This window comes from Chrysemys picta, chromosome 1 (assembly GCF_011386835.1).
Source record: "Chrysemys picta bellii isolate R12L10 chromosome 1, ASM1138683v2, whole genome shotgun sequence".
Taxonomy (NCBI): Eukaryota; Metazoa; Chordata; order Testudines; family Emydidae; genus Chrysemys; species Chrysemys picta.
In genome coordinates this window covers 318,403,492-318,426,248 of record NC_088791.1, presented here as the reverse complement: position 1 = coordinate 318,426,248, position 22,757 = coordinate 318,403,492, and the positions used below count along the sequence as shown (strand labels likewise).

General features: G+C 45.0%; 1 protein-coding gene across 12 annotated transcripts in view; it reads right to left on the bottom strand.

The window, feature by feature from the left end:
• Positions 1 to 22,757, bottom strand: part of ALKBH8 (alkB homolog 8, tRNA methyltransferase) — an 88,078-nt gene that overhangs the window by 27,963 nt on the left and 37,358 nt on the right. For all 12 annotated transcript variants that reach the window (XM_065581502.1, XM_065581512.1, XM_065581501.1 and 9 more), the window contains one exon: positions 7,875 to 7,981. In XM_065581502.1, coding sequence (XP_065437574.1) covers positions 7,875 to 7,981 — 107 coding nt within the window. The remainder of the gene's footprint in view (positions 1 to 7,874; positions 7,982 to 22,757) is intronic.

Genomic DNA, 22,757 nt, shown 5'->3' with positions numbered 1-22,757 from the left:
ACATGCTATTTAACATGCTGTTGCTTCTCTAATTGCAAATATGCAACATGCAATCCATCAACATTACACATGGTGTATACAGTGGTCTCCATTAAGGAGGCAGGGTTTCAAACAATTACCACACAGCGGTATCTGAGTTACCACAGCTACCTTCATACTTGAGTATCTCCAATACTACTGGGTGCATGGCCGGCTCTAGGCACCAGCAAAGCAAGCAGGTGCTTGGGGTGGCAAACTTGCAGGGGCACAAGAATCCAGCATGAGAGCTAAGAACCAACGGGGAGCCCTGGGAGCTGTAGTTCCTTGGTTAGCTCCCTGCCTATAGCGCCAGCCCTGGAGCAGAGAAAGAACTACATTTCGCAGCCAGGGCCAGCTCCAGGGTTTTGGCCACCCCAAGCAGCCAAAATCAAAAAAAAAAAAAAAAAAAAAAAAGCCGCGATTGCGATCTAAAAGAAGCCGCTATCGCGATCTGCGGCGGCAATTCGGCGGGAGGTCCTTCACTCCCAGGCGGAGTGAGGGACCGTCCGCCGAATTGCCGCCGAATACCTGGACCTGCCGCCCCAAGCACCTGCTTGAGAAGCTGGTGCCTGGAGCCGGCCCTGTTCCCAGCATTCCCTCAGCCGCAATTAACAGGAAAGGGAGGGGGAAGGAGTGTAGAACTGAAACCTCATGCTACAGCTTGTTGTAAATGGTAGGAACAGAGCCAGCTCTAGGTTTTTTGCCACCCCCCCACCTCAGCCCAGGGCTCCCCCTGCACCCCTGTGTTGCCCCAGCCCTGGACTCTCCCCAGCCCACACCCCCTGCTGCCCCAGCTCTGGCCCCCACCCGCACCCCCTGCCTCCCCAGCCCCGGGCTCTCCCCCCCACCCCTCACCCGCATCTCCTGCCATCCCAGCCCTGGGCTCTTCTCCCCCCTGCCGCCCCAGCTCTGGCCCCCACCTGCACCTCCTGCCGCCCCAGCCCTGGGCTCTCCTCCCACCCGCATCTCCTGCCACCCCAGCCCTGGGCTCTTCTCCCCCCACCCCTGCACCTGCCCTCCCTGCTGCCCCAGCTCTGGCCCTCACCTGCACCTCCTGCTGCCCCAGCCTGGGCTCTTCCCCAAAGAAAGAATTGGGTGGACTAAATGGACATTGCACCTCTCTATCTGAAGCCTAGCAAGGCAGGGCAGCTTTAGATACAGTACCAGGCACATAGGAGGATTTACATTTCTGAGCCATGGAAGCAGAAATTGACTTTTCTTTTCCAGATTTAGCTTTCAGTTTTAACTGATTTTTACTGAAAAAAAATCCCAGGTTTTACAAAAAGTATTCTTCTTTTTTTCCAATTTCCACCTACTTCTGTATAATTCAAATATATAAAAAACTTGTTTTATTAGGAAAATACACTACATTGCATGAGCTATATGTATTACAATAATACATTAGTCTGTGTGTATATGCAAAACTGCCTGTTGAAGTAAGGTTATGTATGAATCTAGAAGATACACACAATAAACAAACAGGCACACATGCCAGCTCTGAAGTGCGTGAGCATCTGAATGTACTGATGAATCTCACACCCACTACGTACACATTTCAAGCTGTTAGCAGATAAAGATCTGACGCACTAAAATAGAAAGAAAATGAAAATCTGTATCCAAATTCTTTCAGAATACAAGGAAGTGTTTGAAAGTTAAAAAAAAAAAAAAAAAGCAGGAAAAAAGGATGAAGTTGAGTGTATGTGCCACAAATGGTGTGGCCAAATTATTATAGGTAAATATTTATAGGCTAATAGTTCTAAGTCTACAACAGTAAACTGTTTATTCAAATGAAAAGTTTTATTTGGGGATTAGAGATGTATTGTTTTCTTAAACTCACAGGTGGCATTGTGTTTTGAATTTGTTTTAGTTCTGCAGCAAACCACATTGAATTCCATTAATCAAAGCATTAATTTACTGAATAAACCCCGATATTTACCCAGAAACATTATTAATTGTTTTTTTCCCACCGATTTTCACCTGTTTTTGTTGTAGTAGTAATAAACACCGATAAATTCCCAGGAAAGAATAAATGAAATAAACACCAAAAATGAAGGGCCCTATGCATGAAATAAGCAAGACTTGACTAGTATTGAATAGGGACAAAATGAATAGGATTCTATAGACATTTAACTGTGAAATGACTCACTCTATACATTGTAATTGAAAATGAGATCATTTATATACGATTTTTTGAATCATGCTAGAGAAGTCTATGGTAGAATATTTTTTTCTATGAAGTTCTATGGGCTCACCTGTGAACCGGACATTGCATAGGATTAAGGGGATTATGGAGGCCCCTTATTCCCATGTGCAGGCTCCCACATCACCAGACCTGTGGTAGGAGAGCAGAAGGCTGCTACTCCCTCTCTTATACAAGTGTTCTGGGAAAGATAAAACCTTAACTCCACCCCACCAACATGCTGGCCAGCACAGAACTGGCACACAGGGAGAAGTGAGTTTCACTAAGGAAAAGACTGGCACAAGTTTAGCTCCTCCATGGAGCAAAGGGGGAAGCAGGGACAGAATTGTGACCCTCAGAAGCCCTGCCTCTTCCTGAGCCTGCACAGTTGTGTGCAGCCCCTGACTCAGGCTGGACTGCAAGGTACCAATCCAGCCCCCTAGGACTGTGCCATAAGGGTTTTCACCCTATTCCACTGAAACCCAGAAAGAATTAGACTCCAAAGGGAAAGCGAGTGGTACAACAGGAGTCAGCGGATTTCACTACTTACTGAGAAATTTAATTTTTTTTACAATTTTCCTCCCCACACACAGGGTCTGGTTTTGGTTGTTGTTTATTTTCCTCCCAGATCCCTATCCTATGAGCTAGAGAAGATGAAAGATGTCTCGAGAAGAACATTTTTGAAAGATAATCAGTATTATTTATTTGAGTGTAATTGGTGCTTGTGGAAATAACGGCTCTACCCTGGTCGATTGCAAGCTGACACAAACCTGCCAATTCATTCAGTCTTGATCTGCAACAACCCTGCTTTTCCAGCCCTCTACCGTAGGTGAGCCAAGTAACGTGACCATTCTGTAAAACACGTCTAAGGAGGATGTAATTCTGCAGACCACTGGTTTGAAGGACACAGTAGTAAACCTCATCAGCCCACCAGAAAGAAAGGGACATATCAAACAGGCGAGATAGGAGCCAGGAGGGCTGGCAATGAAGTCCCTGCATGATTTCATTTTCTTTTGGCTTTGACTCAGGTCTTGTGAGGAAGAATGGAGAGGCAGAGGCATTTCAGCAAAGCGAGATTTCGGTAATGAAATTATTTTTGGTTTTCAGTTTGTTTTGGGGTAATGTCAACAAACATTTCATACAACTCTGTGAAAAGTTCTGGCTTTCATAATGAAGAGGTTCCAAAATGGGAATTTTGCACAGCCTTATTCAAGCTAGACCTGGCTGTAGGGTGGCAGGAAGCACAGAATCATGGGGAAAGCATGAGGAAGCAAAGCAGAGGATGTGGGACATAAGAGGGACATAGCTGCACCCACATGTGCTTTCTCATGGGTTTCACACAGAATACAGCAGGAAACTTTGGAACAAAGTTGAGACCTTTCAGGGAAATAGCTCGGCACTTCAAAGTGGTTATTGTTACACTGAGGCATTTCCTGAACTCCGTCATCAAGGAGATTAATACAGAAATTTCCTCAATAAAAAGAACTACTCTCTGAGGAACTGGCCTCGTACTGAAGCCCCTTCAGAACTCTCACTTCAAAGTGAGTACTTGATTCTCAGCAGGAGAGGAGTTCGATGTAATACTGACTTCCATGCTGGCAAGCTGAATTTAACCCTGCTGGGATCAGACGAGCAGATAGTTTATTCGTATCTTTCTGCAAAGCACAACAATCAATCCCATCTCTTCATCATCTCTAATTTGTATTGTAACTTTTTCCAAGTAACACCCGCACCATACAGTCTGTATATATACCTATCTGAGAGGCCAGGTGCACCATGGACCTCTGAAACTTGCTCAAGGCCACATGCAAATGATCAGATTTGTTTTAAAACAAGGAGAGTGTTTTTGCACTGGTGCTTACATCCTGATCAGCACCCTCTTTACTCCTGGGGGAATTATGCACCAAAAAATTAAAAATTCTGCACAAAATATTGGAAGATTCTGCAAAATTCTCCATATTCTGCATTATTGTCAAAATAATACAATATCATCATGCCAGTTTCAATTATTTTGGTAATTTATTTCAAAATATCTGTCAGCAAGAATGTCTGTAGCAAGACAGACCCAAAAAAAAAAAAAAGATTCTGGTCATTTTTTTATTTTTGGACAAATAGATTCTTTACTAGGCATATTAATACAGAACGTTGAGTAATTCATTTAAATGACAATACAGAGCTGTATTTCCTGCACCTGTCAGAAACAGCAGTAATGGAGGAGCTGAGGAAGAGGAAAGGAGCCTAGGAGTGAACCTGGAGGGTGTTGGGTGTAGGTGAGAGAAGGTTTTTTCTTTGTGGGGGGTGGGATTGTTAGGGAATTGAGAAGCCTCCCCCATGCAGACCCTGGCTGAGCCCAGGGCTCTCCCATTCAGTCAGGCACATCTGCCCCTGTCTCTGCACCCCTCATCCCCATGGGTCTCTGCAGCACCCTGTCCTCAGGCAAAGCTGTCACCGCCACAGCTCCTGAGCCATGCCCCAGTCTGTCCCCCACACTAACCATTCTGAACCCCAGTCTGTGACCTCCCCAGTTGCCCTGTGTGCCCCACTCTGGCCTAACCTGGGTCCACAGGCAGGGTGCTGTGATGAACTTAAACTCCTGGGGGAATTCTGTAGCACTGGGCATAGAAATTTTTTTCCTCGCATAAAATACCTCGCTATAACGCTGTCCTCGGGAGCCAAAAAATCTTACCGCATTATAGATGAAACCACGCAGCCCCGCCCCCCCGGAGCACTGCTTTACCGCGTTATATCAGAATTAGTGTTATATCAGGTCGCGTTATATTGGGGGAGAGGTGTACATTTTGCTTAAGAAATGCTGCAGTTCTGCCTTTTGCCCACCGGAGGCCACTGTGGTGCCAGAACAGCCAGTTGCCTTCATGCAGCTGACTGTTCTGTCACCACAGTGGCCTCTGGTGGGCAAAAGACAGAACTGCAGCACTTCTTAGGCAAAATATATTTTATGCAAGAAAATACAAAATTATGTGGGACAGACGAATTCTGCTCATCCGCAGATGCACAGAATTCCCCCAGGAGTACCTCTTGCTCATTAATGTACACAGTCTCCCCAATTGGTATGTTCAATGAAGTGGCCTCTTGTACCCTGCCACACAGAGAAAACTGGGGTGCCCTGCCTGAAAACCAGAATGCAGCAAATTAACTCCCTGTCTGGATCTTCCACAGATCCAGAGAGGAGTAATGAGGCAGAGCTGGGAATGGAAGACTTAATAAGGGAGTCCAGGGGAGCCTGGAATCTACAGAGAAGCAGCTACCTGTGAGCCAGAAGGGAGGAGCCTCTGAGAATGCACAGCTCCAACTGCATGGCCAGCTTGTGTACGTCAGCCTAGCTCCACTGAAGTCACTGCTGTTGTGGGGTCATTGAACATTTGTACTCAACAACAAAAAATACCCATTGGAACCAAAATGAAAAACCCATAAGGAAGTGCAAGGCTAATTGTACTGACAAGGCAAAATGAGTACTTTGTCCTCTATATCTCCTTTCCGATACTGTCTAATTTGTTTCTTAACCCTATGCTGCTCTCAGAAACAAGAGCTCCTTTCGAAACAGGGAAAAAATAACACTTTTCTCCATGTACAATGTTAATAGGATTAAATGAAGTCTCTAATTTCCCTGGCCTCCAAGTACATGCGATGAAAACATTTCCAGAATGATTTCAAAATTGAACCTCTTGCTCTCAGTAATTTGATTTGTAAGAAGTAGATAAAAAGCAATACAGATGATCTTAAATACATCATGATTAGTTATATTTGCAAATGAAGTGACTACATTTGCTTCCATGGCAATTATCTAATTTTGTGGAGACTGCAACTGCATGCTTCACTGGAAGGCTACACACCACATCAAATGTCTGTCTAGTTGTGTCTACTCTCCTTAGTTTCTTTACTATGAAGCGCCAACTGTTGAAAGTGTCCATTTTAGACACAAAGGGCCAGATCCTCATCTGGTGCAAATGGACATTGCTCTATTGATTGCATCAAGTGGCATTTGAGAGCAAAGAAACTAAGGGGAGCAGAGACAACTAGAAAGATATATGAGGTGGGTGTTTTGCCTCCTAAACATATGCTGAAATCAATGAAGCTATGCCAATTTGCATAAGCTGAGGATCTGGCCCACAAATGCCTTTTCAAAAAATATATGTGGATCCCTTTGAAAATGTCGGACAAAGCATTTTTAGGAAAGGTGGACAAAGTACACCAAAAGCCTGGCCAGGAATTACTGCCTCAAGGGAGAAAGTCCTGGGATCCCTGGTTTGAATCTGGCCCAAGTCCATGGACCCAAAGACTGATCATCTGAAGACGTGTGAAATGAACTGGTGATCTGAGTCTGGTTCTTAGTTAACACGTGTCCACAATACAAAATCCACCACAACTGGCACCCTTGTTCGAAGTCTCAGCAGTGAGGAGAGGGATTTTGCTGACATGGCAAGTGAATCATATTCTTAATCCTGGCTAGAGACAATCCCTGCAGAGGAAGGTTGAGGGAGGACAGCACAAGAAGCTCATATTGCTGATGAGCATGTTGGATCTATTCTGTCAACAAAGGGCTTTACTGCCCAGAGCATTCAGTATGATGGACTAGGGAGACAAATGATCTGATCCCATATGCTGATTTCTATGTTCCCAAGTTCCTGCCATATGTGTTTCCCAGTTGTGCATGATTTTAACAGCATATCTTTGGCCTGGTCCACACTAACCCCCCACTTCGGACTAAGGTACGCAAATTCAGCTACGTTAATAACATAGCTGAATTCGAAGTACCTTAGTCCGAACTTACCGCGGGTCCAGAAGCGGCAGGCAGGCTCCCCCGTCGATGCCGCGTACTCCTCTCGCTGAGCTGGAGTACCGGCGTCGACGGCAAGCACTTCCGGGATCGATCCGGGATCGATGTATCGCGTCTAGACAAGACGCGATAAATCGATCCCAGAAGATCGATCGCTTACATCCGGACCAGGAAGTAAGTATAGACGTACCCTTTGATTAGACATAGATTTGCGCATTTTATTTTATTTTGCTGTTAAAATCATGCACAACTGGGAAACACATAAAGTAAGTATAGACGTACCCTTTAATCTCTATAATAAATAACACCTCAAGGTGCATTCATCAGGAAATCCCTACTGCAGAAACCCCACTTTGTTAAGGCCACTTTGTGCTGTATAAGCAGTCAAAAGTGGTCTTAACCCAGTTGGAGATAGCTGGTAGAAGGACCCAATCCCTGTGCTGACAGAGGTGGGTCCACAGCCTCCTGAACCAAACCCCTCTCCCACTCAAACCCAGGCATAGGGAAGGGGAGGGAGATGTATCAGGGGTCAGGCATGGATGGGACGAGGTGGGTGTAAACTGCAGTTCTATTATACCCAATCCTTCACCAGCATAAGGTCCCTGAGCAATCTTATGCCAGTGGTGAAAGTCAGGACTACCCCTTTGCAGCTCTGAATCAGGGAGCTGCAAATGATTTCCTATAGCCCCCTGCTTTTTCACTTGGTCTGAGCACACCTTGAAAAGACGGGAGAATCATGGCCTGTATATTTAATTATATCATTCAAGTCAATTTCCTTCAGAACAGATTTAAATATAGTACATTAAGTGGGGGGGGGGGCAGTTCTATCCATCTCCCATTTTATGTAAGTCATGCAGTTAACATAAGAGTTTCAGCACATACCCATGAGTCCACAGATATCTGGATTCTCCAGTCATCACCAGCAAACTCCGTTCAGGCAACATAACCGCCACTGTACGGCCATCTGGGTGCTTAAAATCCATTACAATCTGAAAACAAAGACAAAACCCTTCAGAATGATTAGTACTTATGCAGCCCCATGTAAGGGCATGGCACTGTGCAGACAAACAAAGTATGCTGGGCCAGATCTTCAGCCAGTGTCAATTGGTGTAGATCCATGGAATAGCCACTTCTTTCTTTGAGAAGCAAGGGCCTCAAGGTCTCCCCACAGCCCTTAACACCTCCACCCTTCACTACTGCTAACTTCAAGCATTCAAAAGTCTAAGGCAGGGTTCAAAAAACATGAGATTTGGTTTTGATTTTTTAAATCCCCAGACTTTAAAAAAAAAAATCATTTCTATCTAAGGTACTTATATGGCCCCCTTCACTGCAGCATCTGAGCATCTCACCGTCTTTATTCTCACAACATCCCTATGAGATAGGGAAGCACTATTATCCCCATTTTACAGATGGGAAACTGAGGCAAAGAGACAAAGTGACTTGCCAAAGGGCACATACAAGAAGTCTGTGGCAGAGTAGGGGATTGAACCCACGTCTCCCAAGTCCCAGACTAAAGCCCTAACCACTGGGACATCCCTTCCTCTTGTAGTTTACCTTCAGGTTTCTGAACAATTAAGGTGTACTTGGGTCAGATTTTCAAGTTTAGCCCTTAAGGTTGTGGAGAAGAGACTTTTTTTTCCCCACCAAAAGCTGAGATTCCACAAAATCAAGCAACTCCAGGAACTGGGGCTTTAAGGAAAGCACCAAATATCATGAAACTTGGAAAAAAATAATGAAATTTGGCAACACTATTTTGTTCCTGGCTGCCTACTCCCTGGATTTATTGGTACACATTTTCCAAATTGGAGAAAGCCCTGATGAGGAAGATAGGGAGCAAGGAAGACAGATGGCACTTAAACAAGCTAGGGCAATTTACCCTGAAAGAAAGGAGGACAAAAACATATGAGAGGCAATGTCTCCATTATGCTGGAGACCAAGTGTCATGTACTGGACAGTGCTGCCACTTGATTTGTTACCTATCAAGTGTGCGATTTAAAAAAAAAAAAAAAAACACTTTCTACAGTATGTTGAATCCAAACAAATTGAGCCATGTCCAGCCTATGGATGTACAGAAGTTTAGCAAAGATGAAATGATGCAGTGATCGGTCATTTAAGAAAGAAAGGTGAGGCAGAGACTGTCATATGTATACTCTTCTTCAAACGCTCCAAATTAACAATTGAAATAGTTTTCTTTAAAATACACTGTCACCAGTGCACACTGGGAAAAATCTATAATGGCATTTAAATACATAGGAAGAGCTCATTGTTGTTCATGTTCTGGTAGCACTCACAATCAAGGCACCACTGTGCCAAGGATTGTAAGAACACATACAATGACAGGGTCCCTCCCCTGAAGAATTTACAATCTAAGCTGAGACAAGAAATGATGAGTTTAACAAACCATAGCATTGAAAGGGAAGGGAGGAGGAGGGTGAGGCTAGGTCTACACTACCTGCCAGAATCGGCGGGTAGAAATCATTTCTCGGGGATCGAATTATTGCGTCTCGTCGGGACGCGACAATCGATCCCCGAATCGACGCGCTTACTCCACCAGCAGAGGTAGGAGTAGGCGTTGTCGACGGGAAGCCGCGGAGGTTGATTTTGCCGCCGTCCTCACAGCGGGGTAAGTTGGCTCCGATACGTCGAATTCAGCTACACTATTCGCATAGCTGAATTTGCGTATCTTAAATCGACTCCCCCTCCCGTAGTAAAGACCTACCCTAATAGGAATAAGCTTACATGGCTACAGGTCACCCATGTTGCACTGTTTGACAGTTCTGAAGCGTAACTAAATAGCAACCCCCACCCTCACACTTATCAGTTGGCAGTTTCCTGTAAGCATCCTGGGAGAAGTGTGTCGTGAGGAGGAAGAGGCCATTGGCTTTGTATGGGGAGGTAATTCCAGGGATAAATGGGGGCATGAAGTGGACACATGGAGTGTTAAGGCTGCTCTCACTGGCAGAGCAAAGAGGGGCACGGCAGGACTAGCTAAAGGATAAAAGCAGAGAAGCAGGGAGGGGCAGAGTTGTGAAAGGCCTTGGGAGGGACGGGGGCAATGAGAAGCTTTAACTAGCTGAAAAAGGCAGGGCAGGATAAAACACCTGAGATGACACACTGAGAATGACAGACAAGGCAGAGGATTTTGGGAGATGTGTTTTGAGTTAACTGGATGGGATGTCAGGAGGCGAGAGAGAGCAGATAGTCAAGGCAGGAGAGCAGGAAGACCAGGATGAGAGAGTTTTAGCTGCCAGGACAATGAGCGAAAACAGCATTTTAGGATTGGTCTACAAGCAAACTTGCAGTGAAATCAGTTTTAGTTCACTCCTTTGTTATTTTTCTTTTCGACTGAAGCAAAATCGAAACAGGATCCTTTCAATCTGGAGTAAGAGTGTCCACATGCAGGTATGCACCAAAATAACAAAAGGTGTGAATTGAAACCAATTCAGTCATTTCAGTGCAAGTCTGTGTGTAGTCCAGCCCTCTGAGAGGCTGTGGAGGAAGAAACAGCAGGAACTAGACAAGGCCTGAACAAAGCAAAGGATAGGGCCCAGTTTGCAGGCCTCGGTGACAAAGAGGATGGCAATGTTCAAGGCTGACAGAAGGAAAGGGGCAGGATTTTGACAGAAGATCAAGAGTTCCATTGGGACATGTTAAGTATAAGATGACAGAGTCACCCAGGAGGAGATGACAGAGAGATGGACTGAGATGAAATTTGCTCTTGCTCAAAGCTCAAGTCATCAGGCCCTGTGCAGGGAACTCAACAGGGATGGGTCAGAATCCACCTCCAAAACTACAGGCAGGACATTGAGCTTCAGCACAGCCCTGCTATTGCTATTTCAGCCTATGGACTGGAACACTGGCTTTGGTCCCTCATGCCTCTCATGTGAGGATACTGGGTCATGGGATCATCATACATGTGGATCCAGTAGCTCCTCTCCCTGTACTCCTTGCTCATCAGCTTATTCAGGTCTGGCACTGAGGCCCCTGCATGGCTGCTCTATTTCTGCTCACTCCCTTCTCTGTGGTGGAAAAACATGGGAATATTTTATAGCATAGAAGCCTCGTGGGGCTCTCCCCATCTGACTGAATTTCACCCTTATTGCATAGCCGGTGCCCATTCCAGAATGGATTAACCAGTCACATTTCAGGAGTTACTGATAAAAGATTAATTTACTTGGCAAAGAACAATTGTAGTAAACGTACATACCGATAGTAAGGGCAGGAGTTGTTTGCAGCTGAGAATGGGGGACTGGAAGTCAGGACACTGGCTTTCTTTGGGAGATTGGGCATGTTATTTAATCTCACTGGGCCTGATCCTCACTGCCACAGCATTGTAAAGTGGCCTTAGGATAAATGGGAATCTGGCTCTCCTTGCCTCCCTTTACTCATCTGTACAATGGGTAGAATATTCACATACTCCACACGCATGTTGGGAGGCACAGTCAATTATTGTTTGTGAAAGTAATTGGAGATCCTCAGATGAAAACCCCTCTCAAAGTGTATTTATTAACAATAAAAAACTTAGTATTGGATGCACCTAGAGCAAACAATAATTTGACTTTTTTTGTCTCAGCAACAAATCTGAGGGTCAGACTAAGAGCTAAAATTTAGGGACACACTATGAACATCTGAAGGAAGGGACTGTAATTCCTATGTTAGTGTTTCTTGTTTCCACCTAGAATCATCAGACCTGAAGACTTAAAAACCTAAACAACATAATTTCTGCCACTCTTAGACTGTAGTACAGTAAAGAACATTTAACCCTGCTGAGTTTTTGAAGACCTCTCTTCTCATCTCTGAAAGAACTATTGCTGACTGAAGTAGATAACATTCTGAAACTTGTGTGTGTGTCTATCCTATCAGAACATTCAGTTGTTACAGTCAGACACACAAAAAGGAAAGATTAAGTCATTTGGTCCTCTTTTTAATTCACTAAGGACTCACAATCAATAAAGCTACTCTGCCACCACTGAATCAATCTGCTTCATGACAGCTCTGATACACAGGAGCTATTTACAATTACTATTTTTGTTTTTTATCCATTTTCTTTATTCTCTGAGGTGGCAAAGTCAATAAAGATCAAATTTCCAGCTAGCCCACGGTGCCTCACTGGGGATGGCAGCTGATGATAAAAATGCTGGATGCTTTGATCTTATACACCCTTTACAATCTTTCTTTGTTTCTGTGGGGAAAAAAATACATGCCTCTACACACACCAAAAACCTGAAAGATACATAAGGAGCTAATAATATCCCCTTATAGAGGTAAATGCCACGTCATGATGCCGGGTTATTTAAGGGATAATGTTCATGATGATGGAGTATATGAATCAGTAAACAACTTTCAAAGATGGTTAAACATCAAAGCAAAGCAGACGCCTACATCCTGAACACTTTTCCTATTACATAAAATATAGCAAAATGCAAAGAATGAAAAAGAAAAAAGAAAAAGAGATAAAATAAAAAAGAGTACGAGAATTCTGTGCTGCCTCTGCCGCTGAGCTGACATCATATTTCATGAAAGGCAAGGAGGACAGAAGTGAATAATTGTTCAGGACTCTAGAAAGGGAGTAGTTGTCCAAAGGTGGATAAGGAATAATGCAACTGGACATATATAATGGCAATAAGTTTTCTGGGATTTGACTCTGGTGTAATTTATATTCAATATTAATCTAAAACTTTATGGCAAGCATGGTTTAATGGCTAAAACACTGGGCTGGGAGTCAGACAATATGGAATATTATTCCAGGGTCTGTCACTGATTTGCTGAGTGACATAGGGTAAGCCACATAACTCTCTGTGCCTCTGTTTCTCAAAATGTAAAATAATGCCTACCTCATAAGGCTGCTGTGAAACTAAATGGCACAATTGTGCAAATAAGTCGGCATGAACACGCCCCAGCAAAACAGTGGGGTTCCAGGTGAGTGCTGGAGTCTGTCTTCACAGAGTCACTCAAAAGATTGATGCCTAATATATTACTGTTGGTACTGTGTTTTGTGATTAAATGCAAAGAGTACATTAAATGTCAGCTTACACAAGTTCTCAGCACCAGAATTCTGAGCAGCATTAGAATACGGGGGGGGGGGAGGAGGAGGAGAGGTGTCATTTCACCAAAATAATCTACTCATTTAAATTATATCAGATCTAGAAAAACGTGTTATCTAATCTATCCAGGTATTTATGCTGCACACATGGCCACAGAATCTGAACATGCTCTGGAATATGAAACTATGATGAAGTTGATATGCCTCATCACTTCTCACCCTCAAAATCTCAGTACACACACACACAAAAATCAGGCTAACATTTTATCTGATTTATGCCAAAACATATTAACAATGTCTAACTACTTAGGTGCATAGATACTATGCTGCTGGGAGTCAGATAAGTACTTAATAGATTTTCTTTCACCAAAAAGTGTGTTCAGTTTTCCCTCAAAATGATGCATAATATTCTTTTGATACTTCGTTTCATATATCAGTCACCATGTGCTGCTTATAACACCCTGTTTTGTTAACCTCTTCTTAAGTGTAATCCATTATACTGATTTTCAAACCATTAATTATCATCTCAAATACATTATTGGCATCATTTCATTCATTTCTTTTCAGGATCTTACACAGCTAGTTTTTGCTTGATAACCATAAGAAAGGCAGCATAGGTAACGGTTAGGGCAGGATACCATGATCCTGGACTCAGTGCCAAGCAAATGACTCAGTGAGCCAGATTCTCTGTCTGCCCTGTTCCCTTTGCAAGATTCGGGTGGTGCCAGGGGAATAGACGGCAGCTGCAATTTCCCCGTGGGGGGTTCCCCTTGAATGCTCCCTCTGTGCACAGCTAGCAGATGGCTCCTTGGGAGTGGTTACCAGCTGGTGCAGCTGGGACTAGTGCAGAACTGACCAGAGGAGGCCTACCATCTCCCTCACAGCCCCCACTCTGCTGCGCTCCATGGTATCCGACTGCAGCAGTGAATATTGGCCACTGGCCTTGGGTTAGTCACTTTATTTTGCAGGGCCTCAGTATTCCTCATCTGTAGCATGAGGATAAACACTCCTTCCCTTCTTCAGAGGCATATTGCATGACTAAACTCACTCATGTTGATAATACACTTTGAGATGTTTGGCTGGAAGGTGAGGTAGAAGTTCAGAGTATTAGTATTCCTAATCTCTAAAGTCACACTTCCACCAAATGGTCTGCCATTGCAATAGCCCATCTTTCTGCAGTCCTGACAGAACAAGGAGTAATGGTCTCAAGTTGCAGTGCGGGAAGTTTAGGTTGGATATTAGGAAAAACTTTTTCACTAGGAGGGCGGTGAAACACTGGAATGGGTTACCTAGGAGGTGGTGGAATCTCCTGCCTTAGAGGTTTTTAAGGTCCAGCTTGACAAAGCCCTGGCTGAGATTATTTAGTTGGGGATTGGTCCTGCTTTGAGCAGGGGGTTGGACTAGATGACCTCCTGAGGTCCCTTCCAACTCTAATATTCTATGATTCGTAATGTGTTTGTTTCCCATTCACCAATCATTCATCCTCTCCAAACTTCCACATCATCAGTAGGCTACTAAAAAACAAACCAACCAACCAATCGCCTGCCACCTCTGCCATGCTAAACACTCTCACTATCTCTCCTTTCAAAGGCTCTTATTTCTTCAGCATGCTGGAATGTAATTCGTCAGGCCCTCCTGCTTTCCCAGCTTCCCAATTACATAAGCGGCTCCCTGTGCTAAGCCTCAAAGCATCTGATGTTAGAATTTTGCATGAGAGAACCCACATTCCGGTAGTGGAGAGGTAAATCATTTAATTGGCTCACTCTCTCCTCTGCCACCTAATCCCCTCTGGAAAGTGTGATCCAGCCCCAGAATGTGACCTTCAGCTCCTTCTGTGATTGCTGAAACAAAGACCCAGCAGTATCTAGTTTATTTCATTTCACTAACTTCCCACTCTCATCCTTTAATAAAGGGCCTCTCTAACTCTGCGCTCAGCCACTTGCTTTCTGTGTACTAAAAGAGTTTAATGGTTTAGTCTTCAATTTATTTCTTCTACTGACCTAGCTTTTCTTAGCAATATTTTACCACTTGAGGGCAGTGGTCCCCAAACGGTGGGGCGCCCCCCCTGCGGGTGATGTGGAGGAACATTCGGGGGGTGGGATGCAGCAGGGCCTGGATCAGCCCCCACAGGGGGGTGCAGAGAGAGCTCCATCCAGCCCAGCTCCGGCCCCAGCCCTAGCTCCACTCTGCCCCCTGCTCTGCCCCCAGCCCAGCTCTGCCCTCATTCCCTCTCCGCCCCCAGGCCAATTCCACCTCTAGCCCCAGCTCTTTCCCCATCTCCAGTTCTCCCTCCAGCTCCACCTTCAGCCCAAGCGCCTCTGCTGAGCCTACTATGCAGTAATGGAGGAGGGCACGGACAGATTTCATTACTAGTAAGGGGGGATCGCGACAGGAAAAGTTTGGGCACCACTGCTTTAGGTGGGATTTCTGCCCTCATGAAGGTGTGTGCTATTCTGCTGACATCAGTGGAACTGCATCTTCTAATGACAAGGCTGAATGTATGTGAGCCTTTCAAAATATCCATTCCATCAGCTTTCTTTTTTGATAATTTAGGCTTCCTATGCTTTCCAATGAGGTGAAGTTCAGTGGTGAGAGCACTAGACCACAATTCTGTCATGCAGGACACGCAATGACCTCAGTGAAGTAAAGCGGAATCATGGCATTGATTTCAATGTGTCCATCTCCTCAGACTTGCATTACATTTACTCCAGTCTAAACTTCTATGTCCTGGAAGGAAATATACGTCACTGACATGTATATCCTTCCAGACCCCATCCTACAGCTCTCTCCCCTTTCTCCCCTGTTATAGACACATTCATTTCTTGTTTGCTGTAACCTCTCCACTTGCCCCAGTGACCTCATTGCATCACAGTGACCTGATCTCCTTTGTGCCCACTCTCATGCCTCTCCACTTACCACCCCTCTCCCTTCCATCTCTAAGATCACTGAACACACTTTTACAATTACTGTTTGGAGTTCCCCTCCTCCAATTCCATCCTAGACTCTCTCCAATCCATCTTCCACTCCTTGCATTCCACTGAAGGTCAGAACCAGTACTCCATTCTCATCCTCCTTGCCCTGTCAGTCACCTTTGACACAGTAAACCATGCCTGTCTTCTTGAACTATTGTCCTCCTTTGGCCTCTGTTACTCTGTTCTCTACTGGCTCCCTTCCTATCTCTCTAATCGCTACTTCGGCATGTTCTTCAGAGGATCTTCCTCGCCTGCTCTCCTACTTTCTGTGGGGGGTTCCATAGAGTTCAGTACTTGGTCCTCTTCTTCTATAGCTTATCTTGGGTAATTTCATTCACAAACATAAATTCAATGACCATCTTTATGCTGATGACTCACAAACCTACCTCGCTACTCCAGACCTGCCTCCTTAAAATCTTGGCCTGTCGCTCCAACATCTCCTCATGGCATAGGTGCTGACTCTGTGGGTGCTCCAGGGCTGCAGCATCTATGGGGGAAAATTAGTGGGTGCTCTACACCCACTGGCACCCAAGCTCCCCTCACCCCTCGCCCCACCTCCTCCTCCCCCATGCTTCCCCCCGGTCGGTGCCAAACAGCTGTTTGGCGGCCTGCTGGGAGGGCGGGGAAGGAGCGGGAACGTGGCTCGCTCAGGGGAGGAGGTGGGGCCAGGGATTTGTGGAAGGGGTTGGAGTGGGAGCGGAGTTGGGGCGGGGACTTTGGGGAAGGGGTGGGAAGAGGTGGGGCTGGGGTGGGGCCGCATGGAAAGGGTGAAGTGGGGGCAGGGCCGGGGGCAGAGTGGGGTTCGAGCTCCCAGGGGAAAGCAGGCAAGTCGGCGCCTGTGCCTCATGGAGGTCAGTCATCAGTTCAAACTTAATATGACTAAAACAAAGCTCTTAATCTTTCCTCCCCGCTACCTTCTTTCTCAATCACTGTGGACATCACACCACTCTGCCTGTCATTCAGGCCTACATCTTTGACTTAGACCTTTTTCTAGGTGCTTATATTCAGGCTATGTCTAAATCATGCCAATTCTTTCCACATAACATCTCTAAGATATGACTTTTCCTATCCATCCATCCAGCTAAAACTCCCATCCAGGCTCTCATCACTTTGTGGGCTTGATTACTGTAACATCCTTTTCTCTGGCCTCAACAAATGCAGTCTTGCACCACTCGTATCCACTCAGAATGCTTCTGCAAATATCATTTTCCTAGCCCATTGCTTTGGCCATGTCACCCTTCTCTTTGCATCCTTCCACTGGCTCCCTCTTCTCTAGTGCATCAAATGTACACTGCTTGCCTTTACTTCCAAGGCCCTTCAGGATCTATCCCCACTATTTCTGTCATCTGTCATTATTTAGTATTGAGAGGTCAGCTCCCACCTCTAATGGGCCTGTGATGTTAGCTTGCATCACCCATTTATTAAATTTTCAAACTAGCACCTTTGTGCTTTTTCAGTTGCCAGTAGCTGGGAATGAGCAACAGGGTATGGATCACTTGATGATTACCTGTTCTGTTCATTCCCTCTGGGTCACTTGGCACTGGCCACTGTCAGAAGACAGGATACTGGGCTAGATGGACCTTTGGTCTGACCCAGTAGGGCCATTCTTATGTTCTCCCATGCTGCCTCTTATTCTTGGGAGGAACTCCCCACAAATATCCACCAAGGTATCTCACTATCCTCCTTCAAATTATCCTTTCTTGTGATGTCTACAAAAAACTTAAATGATAGGCCGCTGGTGTGCTAAGACCACTTCCTAGCATGCTAATTAGTATTGTCTTCTTATTTTCTTACTACCTGTCAGTCTGTCTGTCTGTCTGTATACATATATTGTCTCTTGTTTTATGCTTAGACTGTAAAACTCTCTTAGAGCGGGGACTATCTTTTTGTTTTGCGTTTGTACCACACCTAGCACCATGGAGTCTTGGTCCGTGACTAGGGTTCCTAGGCAATACAGTAATACACATAATAAATAATAATAATTTACTTATTACCTCATCAGTGCTCTCACAGTTTACTTACAATCTACTGTGCTTTTATTACACAATAGATATCACTAACCCTTGCTACTATATTCATATGTAAAATGACTTGGTGTGCACATGCGTTTACGTACTTATATTGGCATAGTGTATATGTAATTTACATACACTCACCTTGTGCCAACTCTGAGACAAAAGGTGGCAGCCAACCAGAGTAGAAACATGTATACAACTGTGGGGTTAGGGGAAGCTTTGTCTAAGGACACTTGGACAAGCTTTTTCTCCTTGCAAAAATTACTGCCTGCCCAGGGGTCTTTAGTGTCCGAATAATAGAACTTCAGAGTTTACAAAATGATAACGCCAGTGTGTGTGTGTGTGTGTGTGTGTGTGTAAAAAAGTAAAAACATGCCCAACACCTGGTAGCTGCTATCTAACTGAGTCTATAAAATGTATACAAATATACCCATCTTTGCTGTAACCTTGTCCGCACCGCACCACAGCTATCTGGTTGTCCACCTACTGAGCCTTGTTATAATTCTAATTTGAGAGTTTTCTGGGCAGGGACTGTCTTTTTGTTTTTACTAATTTGTACAGCACCAGCACACTGGGCCCCTGACTAGGTCCTCCAGGCTATTTAAGGAATAATAATTAAACTGACAATACTGGACAAAGAATGTGATGAATGGGCCTTGGTGGGTTCAGAAAATGCTCCCAAAGCTGAAGCAATAGGTGGCCCATGGCATGTGAGGAACAACCTCCGCACCAGGGACAGGATGAAATACTAATTTGATGTTACTGCTCCGGCACCACTGCCATGCAGTATCTGTTATAACAGCATGAGAGTGAGGACGTTCCCTGTGCTTTATGGCCCTGGCTAGAGCAGACTGCAGATTCATCCTCCTCCTGGTTAGTTGGAAAAATGAGTCCCCTCTCTCCACAAAGACATATAGCAGCTCTGGAAACATTCCCTATCTTCCCCACCTCTGTGAGTCTGAATCTCCTGCCCCTCCACAGATTAGCATAGGAATCTGAGGTAGCTGGGGAGAAGGAATGAATTTTGGGCTTCATAAACAAGGGGTCCAGTTGGATTGATTCCCAGGAGACCCCAGATTTGTTCCACCTGCCCTGCCTTAACCACAACCCCATCCCCTGGCACTGTTCTAGCCACACCACCGTGTCCCCAGCACACTGCAACTGAAACTCCCACCCGGCAAACTGCATAGTACTCAATGTCCATACCGCAGTCAGATGAAAGGCTAAACTGACCTAGCCTGGAACCAATGGTTGTAAATTAACACGTCTCTGACTCCAGCTTGTAATGGCCCCGCAGGAGCTGTTTCAAATGGTGTTTATTACCAGAGCACAAGACACACACATACACACACACACCAACCCTTGCGCACCCCTTCCAGGAGTGCGTGGCATAGCATCTACAGATATTCCTAGGCAACAGGAATCACCAAGTGGCCTGGTAGGGCAGCCTTATGTCCTCTTTGTGCTGCAGCGTTGCGCAGAGGGGACATATCAGGGGCCCAGAATCTGGCCCTACATATACAAAACCAGTTAAGCCACACAAAAGTAAAGTAATTCCTCAGCAACCAAAATTGTACTCCCTACAGAGACCATAAAAATAATGAAAGCCATCTTCTTGGCCAATGTTGTCTCACAGGGCAGTGAAGTATAATTCAAACACAGCATGACTTTCTTTGAAATAGATTTCTTTAAACTCATTTGGGAAGATTGCTTTATCCACTTCATGCCGTAGCTGTGTTCTTCTCTACGTCTCAAAAAGTACCATAGATGCATGAAAAGTTGTGAACCGTAACATTTTAAATAGGTTAAAAAAACAAACAAACCCATAACAACAGCTAGGCAGCTAGTATGCTGGGACCACTGGATATCATGCTGACCAGTACTGTCTCATTGCTTCTTTGAACTATTCCCATCAGTCTATCTGTATCTCTCTATTTTCTTCTGCCTTATACTTTGCTTTATCCGCCTGTTATCTATATTGTTACACGTAGATTGCAAGCTCTTTGGGGCAGGGATTGTGCCTATAAGGGTGTGGACTCACCCCTGCGGCGCCTCCTGCTGGTCGATTCGGGAATTAGCTCTGCCAGCCTTGGAGCGCCCTCTGCAGCCCAGTGATCTGCCTTGCCACTGGCCCCGTGTCCCTCCCAGGACCCCGGTGCCCCTTTTTCTGGGTGCTGCCCCCTGGTAGTACCCCCACAGTTCTGGGTCTCCCCCTCCCAGGGGAACCCCCACCCACTATCCCCACTTCACCTCAGTCTTGGCTACTGCCCCGCTACATCTAGCCCCCGTTCACTGGGGCAGACTGCAGTATCAGCCACTCATCACAGGCAAAGGGGTTCAGACCTGCTGCCTCTGCCTACCCATGGGCTGCCCCCTGCAACCCAGTACCTAATAGGCCTTACCAGGCTTGCAGCCTGGGGCTTTCCTAGGCCGGAGCTCCCCGGCTCCCTTGGCCTTTCCCCAGCCCTGCTCCACTCTAGGCACTTATTTAAGCTCCCTGCAGCCAGGCCCTTCTCTCTCTGAACGCAGAGAGAGACTGCTGAGCTCCTGGCTCACTGCCTCTTATAGGGGCCAACTGGGCCTGATTGGGGCTTGGCCACAGCTGAGCCTACCTTCCCTAATCAGCCCAGGCTTCTTGCCCCAGCCACAGCCCTCCTGGGCTGTTTTAAGCCCCAAAGGGCAGGAGCGGGTAACCACCTCGCTACAGTGCCTTTGTTATATGTTTGCACAGTGCCTAGCACAATGGGGCCCTGGCCGCTAGGCTATATCATAATACAAACAGTAATAAATCATCCTATATTCCATGGGTGAAATCTTAGCCCCACTGAAGTCAAAAACTCCCTCTAACTCAATGGGGAGAGGATTTTATCCTATATATTTATCTAGAAATCAAAATAAAAGTGTTGACAGCCAAAGAAAGAACAGCTTATCGCTGCAGAGTTCAATTATATGAATTCAAAGAAATTTGAACCCCATTTCTATATGCATTTGGATAAAAAAGTTGAGATGCTCAAAGAATGGCAGATGTCCATTTCACCTAGCCTCCCTCCTTCCCTCCTCTCCTTATTCATGTATTATCTTCTATTTTATTACCGAAATCCCCACTCTAATGTGCTATGTCTGTGTAGTATTGTCTGGTCTCGCAGTTTTGATGAGCTGTAAAATTGCATGATTCTATCGGAAATCGTGGGAAGCATCTGTAAATACATATAAGCTGTACGTCATTTACCTTTTTGTACTTTTCATTGTCTATTTCCTTGTAACAATCAATAAGAAAAATCACCAAAAAATCAAAGTAAAAGAGACAGTTACCTATAACAAAGACACACGTAACAATTTACAAAACCATGTTCATCTCCAACAGAATCAATGCTCTCCACAGAGCTCTCCTGACATACCCACTCTAAAATCCCCAGCCCTGCAGGGAAAGACTGGATGAATAGATTAGCTGTATCCATACCAGCATTAGTGTCTGGTCTACCAAAAAAAAAAAGGGGTGTGTGTGTGAAGTTGTAAGCAGCAGGGAACCCTTCCCACTGCTGTGGTATGACCAGATTTTCTAAGTAAAAACTGGGGTATCAAGGGGAAGATGAGGAGCGGATGCCTTGGGAGGGCACTGGTAGTGGGGGGCAGAGATAAAATTGTGGAAAGTGGACAAGGAACAGGGAAGGAAGGGTGCTCATTCTTCTCTCCCCTACCACCCATTCTCTCAGCCTCACAATCAACCCCTGGCTCCTTCCAACAATTCCTCTTCCTTCATCAAAAGGACAAGAGCTCTAGTCAAATTCCGCACATGCTGGAACAATGGCCTTCCATAGGCTCAACAACCTCCCTTATTGCTTAAAATCCACACCTAACTCCCCCCACCTGTCCCTTGGCTCAGAACCCCTTCCCGTCCTGTGACTCCGAACACAGATTTAATAGCTCCAGCTGGAGTGCACTTCAAAAAGGAACTGGCATATAACACACACACGCACACACACATGCGCGCACGCGCACACAGTCAGAGCTTCATCAAAGTCAATGGAGCTCTGATATTTTAAACCAGCTGACGATATACCTGTAAAAGTCTAAACACTGCTGAAACAGACCCTGATTACAAAAACGGACACAGAAGATACTGTAGCATGCAAACTGCTCAGCTTTGAAGAGACAGTGCAAAGGCAGATCGATTTTATACTCCATTTGCTACAATGTGTTGAGCTAGTATCAAAGACCAATTTAAATCCACGAGAAATAATATGCCATGCTATGAGCTTAACAAATTAAGCTTGTTTCCTTGCTTAAAGACTAATTGTGACTGGTTCTTATTTTATCATATGATGGGTTCATTTGTATGCGTGAACTTTTAAATGAAATTAATCACAGTTCTAAAATAGACTCCTATAACAATAGAGAATGACATCACTGAGGAGATGAAATTAGCTTTCTTTATTGAATTCCAGAACTGAAATATTACTGAAATGCAACAGCTAAAGATAATGACTTCTAATGCCCTAAAGTTCAGCTTGTTCACTGTTAATTTGTGGCAGGCAACAGGGGTTTCATTTCATGCACCATGTACTGATCTTCCAAAAATAGCAAGGAGAATGAAAATAATTTCTAATAATAAGGCTCTTCCAGAAATTAAGATTTCTTTTTAAAAAATCCACTACATGTCCACCAACAGATAACAAAATGGGTATTTCTAAGATCAGATGTAGCACTGCCACATTCCAAGAAAGGTTTTGGATTC